Source organism: Habropoda laboriosa, unplaced genomic scaffold (assembly GCF_001263275.1).
Source record: "Habropoda laboriosa isolate 0110345459 unplaced genomic scaffold, ASM126327v1 scaffold156, whole genome shotgun sequence".
In the NCBI taxonomy this organism is placed as follows: Eukaryota; Metazoa; Arthropoda; class Insecta; order Hymenoptera; family Apidae; genus Habropoda; species Habropoda laboriosa.
This window is the reverse complement of record NW_017100300.1, coordinates 370,408-378,969: the sequence shown is the minus strand read 5'-3', so window position 1 is coordinate 378,969 and position 8,562 is coordinate 370,408. Positions and strand designations below refer to the sequence as shown.

Here is an 8,562-nt window from a genome sequence, read left to right as displayed (position 1 = left end):
GACGGTCGTGAGAGGAGGAGAGGTAGAGAGGAATGGCGCGCGAATCGAGCGCGCATTATATTCGGATAAAATGATTTTATCGATCGTAAATGCAGCGGCTGGCATCGCCGGCTTATGAGCGTCTGGATTTACAACCGCTGCCTCGGCGTGTCCTCTCTGCTAGGCTCGCACGCTCCTCTCTCTTTCGCTCTTTCCTCGGTGCTGCAACAAAATTGTCCTGAAAGGCGCGCGATTCGAATGGCCGCATAAAAATTCGACGTGGAAGAGCCTGGTTTATGACTCTATCGCCCGCGTCGCTTGCCAATTCTCCGCGATTTTTTTCGCGCCAGCTTCTTTTTTCCCCTCGCGTTCTCTCGGAACTCTTTCGAAGAAATATTCCAAACTTTTTCCATTCGAATTCTAACATTCGTACTCTGTCCAGGAGTGATTTAACAGTTATAAAGGTATTTCGAAAAAATTCTATTAGATTGCCCAGAACATTCGTACCGATTTTAAAGCAACAATTAAAAATTAGAATATTATTTGAATAATTTGGCAATTTGAAAGTTTCACTTTGCCAAAAATTTCTTTTCTCCGTAAGGTCGAAGTTTCCGCATCTAAATTTTGCTACCTCCTCAGTAGACGTTGCATCTCTCGTTTGCAGTTTCGGTGGAATTTTTCTGTTTTTTTTTTTTTTGGAGAAGGTGAAATTTAGATTTCGCAAAGCAGCTCGAAGAAACGTTTCTACGGCAGGTGATCGTGTTTTCGCGGGCTCGATACGTGATTCGATTCATTCTCTAATGGGCAATGATCACCGGGACGGCTGTTCGATCCTCGCTAATGCGAAAGCTCGCCGTTCGCGTCGCATTAGTCCGCGGTTCTCTCTACAACGGCGAAATTGATTACCAATACCAGCGTGCTCGCTGGCTGGCTGACTCTCGCGCGTTCCCGTGTCCGTGCAGTAATGATGTTTTGATGCGAGGACCCCGGTGCACCGCGCGTATCGACTGCAGTTAACTAATGGAAGCTCTCCGATAATTGCGAGCGCCGCCGGAGAGTAAATGTTGCCAGCGCGACAGTAATCATCGTTACCACCGCTGTTCTACCACACCGCGAAACGAATTCGCTCGCCGCGCGCACCGCCGCCGTTGAGAAACTCTCGATTGTTCATTTCCCTTTGACGAGACCGGAGTTTCTGGATTTTATGAATTTCTACCGTGTCGTGTGTAACGAAAGTTCCACGGACACTGAGTTTAATTATTTCGCGGTGCAATGGCAAACGAGGAAAAGGATAGCGTTCGTGTGTCGGCTATCCTGTGGAGTGACGTTAAATGTCTGACGTGTTTGATATTCGAAGAAGAATATTAGTCAACTTTTGTTACGTACTGTATCATTAATTGAAAGTTTTCATAAGGCTGTTAAATGAAACAAAAATTTTTTTAAATACAATCTTATCAAACTTTGATAGAAGACAGCTTATTTTGGGGAGATACTGACCTACACTTTTGTGAATCGGAGAATAATTTGAGTTCGTCTGAAATCATTTGTTGGTGGCAAAGTTAACTCATTTCCGCGATTCGTTTCGTTTACGCGAAAGCCGGCGTACAAATGGCCGTCCACTCGACAATGAGATGCCTTCCGAAACCGTACGAATCGAATCCACGCAGCGTATAAGCAAATTCGAGCATTATTCATGTATGCACTCGGAGCGTACTAAATTTCGTCACGGCTCTGGAAGGTCATGTGGGAGACACCCCCTCGTAACTCCGGCTTTTATGCCTTTTTTCGTGGCAGAACCGTGTCATATGTTCTTGCCCCTCCTTCTCCCCCATAAAAAGTAACGACGAGCTTGAGCCTGGCCATCGAGCATCAGCGATTTGTCAATTGGCACCGAATGTTTCCGGTGATGCGCGTTTAAACGACTGTGCGAACATATTGAGAAGATTATCAAGTACAGTATGTAACGGAAATCCCGGTTTGTGGGTTTGATAATTTATCGCCGTGATATCTTTGATTTTTCCTTGCGGAGCCGCGTGAAAGAAACAATCCGCGAGAAATACGATCTTGTTGATTTAAACGACCGGTGAAAAAGGTGGACATCTGTTGCGAAAGAGCATTTCTCAGATATAATAATTCAAACATATTTGTTCAAGACAAGTGAAATGTGTAAAATTAAATATTACTGCAATATGAATCCGGGAACACAAAATAATTAATTCAGGAGAGTCTCGGATAACACAATTCACAAGACTTGACAATGACACTACTCATGAAACGTTCCACAAAAAACGACCAACCTCCCCATTCATAAAATGCGAAAAACAAACCTACTTCGTTCACATCTACGCGATATCATCCCCTACACAAACACGCTAATTCAATTCTTCCACGAAAATTTCCCCGAAACACGAAAATTGCTCCCTAAATCCACCCCGTCGAAGAGGGTTCGTTAAACGCGTTTATTAAACCGTCTTCCCGTGTAGCAAGAGCCGGTGGTAGAGGAGTGTTGGTTGTGTTCCATGAAAAATTCAAATTCGGATCAGAAACGATGACGAGGCGAGGAGAGCCGCGCTCTTCAGCCCCTCGCGTGACGGGGTTTGTTTCACGCGGCGAAACCGAGATGCCCCCTCCGGCTTCATAATCAAAACTGCATTAAAATCCTGAAAGCGGGCGACGAGGGCGCGGTGAAAAGTGTTTTGTCATCCGACGGGGGGTTGCTGCCGCGACGCAATATGCCTCTCTCGCCCCCTCTCTCTCTCTCCCTCGTTGGATCCATGCACCAGCCCGTCGTAAACCGATAATTTTACCGGGCCATTACGATCGCGCGTGATAACGAAGCCGTAAAAAGCGCATCTCCGCGGCGCGATGCTTTCCCGCGAAAATACAGGCGAGCGTTTTAATTGCGCCCCGCTTTTTTCGCGCCTCCTCGATCGCGATAATAACCGTAAAAACTAATTTCCCGTTGGCCGGGATCGATGGGAACCGGTGATGGCCGTTGGTGCGTCTAGAAGCGTGTGTAGTATTACCTGGGGAGGGGAGATTTGTAAGCAGAACGCGTTAGGATATGATAGAGAATAGTCGGTTTAATCGTAGGATCTTTAAAGGCTCCGCGGTTTTTATTGCCCGTCGTAAAACTCCTTTCCTACGATCGCTTGTCTGGCAATCGTTAGAAGAAAATTTAGAAGCGATAGGTGATAATTCAAATTTCGTAGCTTGGAAAAGTAGAAAATTCGAACGTTTGAGAATTCGCACAGTCGAATCGCCGCTGGTAAAAATTAACGCAACAGCAGCGAAACCATTCCTCGCTAGACATGGTCGGTGGTGTGAGGGATGACGGGACCGTTTGCCAGCCGCTACCTCGACTGTAAAATTTCATCCTGTCCGTTCTACGCGTGGCGGGCTTAAGTTTTCCGGTGGCGAAGATATTTTTGCCGGTTCCTTTCGCTTGAAAAAAGAAGCAAAGAGAGAGAGAGAGAGAGAAAAGGTTGGGCAGTTGCCACTGCTTCCGTCCCCTTCCTCCTCCACCGTCTCTCGTTCTCCTTTGGCCAGGGGCTGAGCGCCATTGTTCGGGCGATATTTCAGCCACGGGGGTGGTTGCTGGAGGAGGGAGGACGCGGGGGTGGGCGGCGGTAGTCAGCTGGCTGTGACACGCTGCCTACGCCGCCAAAGGGGAACCAGAGGCGTTTAGGAGTATTTGGGGGCTGGAAAGGGGCCCTCGGTTTATACAAGCAGGGATACTCTTTCATCCAACGATAGCCGAGGCCTTGACTTTGAGGGGAGCCGGTGTTGCGATCCTCCCGCACGTTTACACACCCGCTGGACTCAATTCTCAGCACTCTGTAGCACGTTCTATCGGCGATCTGTGTTTCGTGTCCACTTGTCGTGCTTTGTCCTGCAGGGTGTAAACTTGCTGATTTCTATTCGCTGTTTGCCCAGTAGTTTTCTCGGATTAATGTCGTCCCTGGCGATTGTCCAATTTTATCCGACCTCTCGTCCCATTCTTAACAAATTCATTTAAAGAATGTGTACGTTTAGATCACCATTATGTATGCTACGAATCTGCTACCATTTTTTTTAGTAAATTCGGAATTAATTCTACCGAGTTACATAGCAATTCGCTTCGTTTCGGTAGATTAGACGATTCGGTTGAAAATTGGGTTGAAATTCACAGTTGCCTCAAACTTTTAGCCTACAGTGTACGTACAGAGAGTACCGAAGCTCTTCTTTAGTAAATTCAGTTAGAGTGGAATTAATTTAATCACCGACATACACGAAGCAGCGTAGATCGATATTTTGCAAGGCACAGCGGTCCAACGCCACAGATCCATCTCAGAATCCACGCAAACTCCGTGCAAACGATCTGCAAGAATCGCATTCTAGCAGAAAGGTTTAAGTTCCCATTTCTCGTCACTATCCCGTTCATTCTTCATCATCCTCAACCTGATTGCAGAATCAACTACTCCAAACCCCTTCACGCATTACCATCAACACACACGCAACCCTCGTCCGTCCAAGCATATCTATCCTAGTGGCGTTAATTGAACGCGAAGTCTGGAGTCGCCTTGCGACGTGGCCGCGTCGCGCTTGCTGTTTCAAGCCGGTCGGACCGGCCAGTCGCGGCTGACTGAACGCGTCGAGCAACGAGACTTTGATAATTATTATTCATAAGACTCTCCGCCCGGGAGCCCGGCGAAGCGTGAGAGCTAGCAAGAAAGATGCGCCGCGAAACAAGAGGGTCTGTGTGGTGCAGCTGCCACCGCGTTCTCCTCGCCCATCGGAACCACGGTTTTCCACGGACGACGGGAAGAAGGGGGTGTGCTCTCGAGTCAGTCGAGCAGAAACCCAATCACTTCCGGCGTCTGCGCCCATTAGGGCGCCGCGACGCTGACGTCGGCTGACGTACGCCCTTTCGCCTGTCTTCCTTTCTCAGTCGCGTTTCTCCTCTCTCTCCTTCGTTTCCCTTCTCGCACAGCCTCTGCACCGTATCCACCCCACCCCCTTTGGACCTCTCCCAACCTCGAAATAGACCGCAGATCTATTGTTTGGAAAGCGCTCGCACGGAAGCTCCTTCACCGTGGCTAATGACGTATCGAGGATGCCGCCTCCGTTCCTTCCTTCTCGACAACATACCACCCACTCCTCTTTTTTCCTCTTCGTTGTTAGCGAGATAATAGGTCGCGAAGCTGAGGGGATAAGCTCTGGGGATGTTTCTTGGAAAACGTACTCGAGGTATCGATGCTTCTCCAAGTATGGCTTGTGTAATTGTCGAACAGGGATGGATTTATTACAGGGAAACTGAATTGGAATTTTTAACCCTTTCACTGCTACCACTTTCGCCTTAATTCAATCCTTAAATTTTGCTTAAAATTCAACACTTCGAGTAGTCTCACGTTAGTTTAATAATAGAAATTTGGAAATGATATGTTTTTAATTTTTAAACATTTCACAACGAAGTATTTTGCCGATAGCCTGCCGCAGCGAAAGGGTTAAACCAACCGATAAGACGTTACTTTTTCATTAGAAAACCAAGTGAAAAATATTGAAGGAGTTTTTGAAGTCTGGTAGATTTGCGACTTGTATTAATTAAATTACCACGAAAATATGTCAGCATCCCCCGGAAAGAATTTACAGAAATCTACAGAAAATTGACTTTCAGAAATCCGATTTACGATCCCTATTAAACTCCTTGATTGCCGAAAATTTCTTTCTTTGTAAAAGAGGGTAACGCCGCAGGAACTAGAGGGAGTGAAGCTGGATCGATGGAATGAAGAAAGTTCGATTCCATCGGGAACTAACGCGCACCTGTATAGTTCTCTTTCGGGCGTGCATTTCGCTCGGCCACTTCGTCAAATTAACATACACGATTCGGCCGGAAATTACGTCCGACAATTACCGACCTTACGCCGATGAAATATCGACGGTGCCCGCCCAGCTCGGCCAAATTGAGATGAACGATACATCGACGTACGTACGCGCGTTCTGACCGAGCTTTCGACCTTATCACACCGATCGCCTAATGCCCGCTGCCCATGATCCACTGATCTACATAATGAGTCATGAATACGTCTGGCTACCTGACTGCTATCGTTATCTCTGATTACCCGAATAGATTTCTTGCCAGCCACGCTGTCCTATGATCCGTACACGGCTAAATGACCGATGTTAGACCTTTGATTGCCTCGCGGTGTATTACACACGTGTTCCGTTCCACCTATTTTTTCTGCGTCACGTTAATGCACCGTTTCGGGGATAATGAGCTGAATAAATATAGGGATAATCGTGGAGCTCGTTAGCAGCTGGAAGAATTAGCTTCGGGAACACGAGGTGGAATTTTGTTTTTTCTCCGGGTACGTACTGATTTTCTTGTTTGATTGAGCAACCCTTTCACCTGGATGGATGGTAGAAATTAAGCTATTCTTTCAGATGAAAAATGTCCAGTTCTTGCGTATCGATAAGAATTGTCCTCATATGTGCATGATAACTTCTTTTATTAAAGGGTTAAGAATTGTCTTAATATCGTGGAGGATTTCAATTTGAAAATTTCTGGAACGAAAGGGTTAATTATAGATTGATTAATAATTGTGGATTTAACGAAGATTAGACGTGATTTGGAACTGTCGTGTAAGTTTCCCGGTAATCGTGCTTCTATATCTAATTCGATGTATTTCTGTTTCAGGTTCATCAACGCGAGGCGTAGAATCGTCCAGCCCATGATCGACCAGAGCAATCGAGCCGGTAAGACGAGCCCAATTCTGTCAACAGACCCTTACACACACACATACAACACCGAAGACGCGTATAATTTCATGTCACCTGTGCCGGGCATGCATCACGGATACGTTTATCCGGCTTATCACGAGGGTTACACTCCCGGTCCTTATCGCTTGACGTAGATCGATGCGTCGAAACGAAGGAATCCACTGTACCCATAAGCGCTCGTCAGATTTAACGTCCTTATTAAGCTAAGATCATTCACATTTCAAACGTTCTTTGTTTAACTTTGATTTTTATAGAATTCTATGATGAAAAGATTATCCTTTATTACATGATTTATAATATCCTTCAATTCTTATATTATTACGTTAAATCATTATATTACAATGTTTTATTTCCTTTTTTTAGATTACTTTAAGGAAATGTTATTTTACTTTAATTTTTTTGAAATTTTAATTTGTAGCTTAATTTACTTTGTTCGTTGTATTTTTCTTCTTTTTTTTAATAATTAGATACTGTTTCTTGTTGAGAAATTGTTTTTAGGATAAATTACCGGTATTATTACTCGGTTCTCCCTTAGGCTGTAAGACGAAACCTTGTAGGTGCTCGCGAGAAAATTGAAATTTGAAAACTGACAATCACGTCGCCCGTTAATTCGCCCCGCAATTAGTGTAATTCGGCGAAGAATTGGCCGCGACGTGTTGTCCGTGGAATTCATGTAAACTCGGCTGCTAGGAAGTGCTCGCGATTCCAAGTGCCGTGGCCACCTTTGATCATCTATCAATAAACGAACCGTCTGAACCGTATTAAACCGGTAGCTCGTTTTGTTTCTTTGGCGGAAGCCAATTATCCCCCGTGACTCGATTATCGTCGGATCGTAATCGCGCGCCGGCTCTGCTCTCGACCTCTCCATTTTCTGTCTCGTTAGCACTCCATTTTGACTACTGTGCCTCGTAATCTCTTCCCTCGGAAAAACAAACTTAATCTTAATCGGATAAAACATCGTATACGATACACCGATTCCTTTTCTCGAATATCACGCCCTAATTGTCTATCGAACAGCTCCGCTTTGCTATCAACTTTCCAATTTTTACTCGAGTTACAAATAAAGGCCACTTTTCATTTTCTATTGCAATTAAAGAAATTCTATTTCTACCAATAGACGTTTATTTTTATCGAACATTCCATCGGGCAAATTTAGATTTTCACGTTTCTTTTCAAAGAAATACTGGAAAAAAATCCCGCACATTCTTCATCGTCAACAAAACAATTTTTCCAAAAAAAAAGGTTCACGTTACTTCCAAATAAATTCCCCAAAAAGAGCGGTATCAATCTAGTTTAACCCTTTAAAAATATACGTACCAATTAAAAAAGAAAAAATAGAAGAAAATTCGCAAAGCATCCAAAGCTACGCGTAGCAATTTAACAGCCCGAAATTCCCCTCGAGCGACGATCCGACCTTGGGAGAAAAAAGGAAGGAAAAGAAGCGAATCAGAAGGGAGAAAGAAAAACACGGAGCCGCCGGTTTCCGGGCCGTGTAATCTGTAAAGACGTCGCGTTTACGAGGAGGGAATCACTTCGTTTGCAGTAAAAGGCGACAACAACGGTTACCTAGGCCAGGGTTAGGGGTTGGTGGAAGTAGCGTTGCCTCTCTTCGGCTCTGCCCTCTCCTCTGGGGTTCAAGGGTTCGCCTAGTGATTCGGATGATAGCGGGAGGGCTGTTTCGTGATGGCCCGGCTCGGCGAAAGGTGGATAACGTTCCGGATAACGTTCGGATAACGGCGGGATAATTGGTAGCGGTGATCAGACCGAGTTTTACGAGCAGCCAACACGCCTCTCCCGCCCCTCCACTCATCCCTGACTGTTGTA

The 8,562-nt window shown here is 45.5% G+C and overlaps 1 protein-coding gene across 1 annotated transcript in view; it reads left to right on the top strand.

The window, feature by feature from the left end:
• The window catches only part of LOC108573951 (homeobox protein homothorax), a 506,295-nt gene that overhangs the window by 472,451 nt on the left and 25,282 nt on the right, over positions 1-8,562 (top strand). The window contains exon 13 of the mRNA XM_017936443.1: positions 6,656-6,714. Coding sequence (XP_017791932.1) covers positions 6,656-6,714 — 59 coding nt within the window. The remainder of the gene's footprint in view (positions 1-6,655; positions 6,715-8,562) is intronic.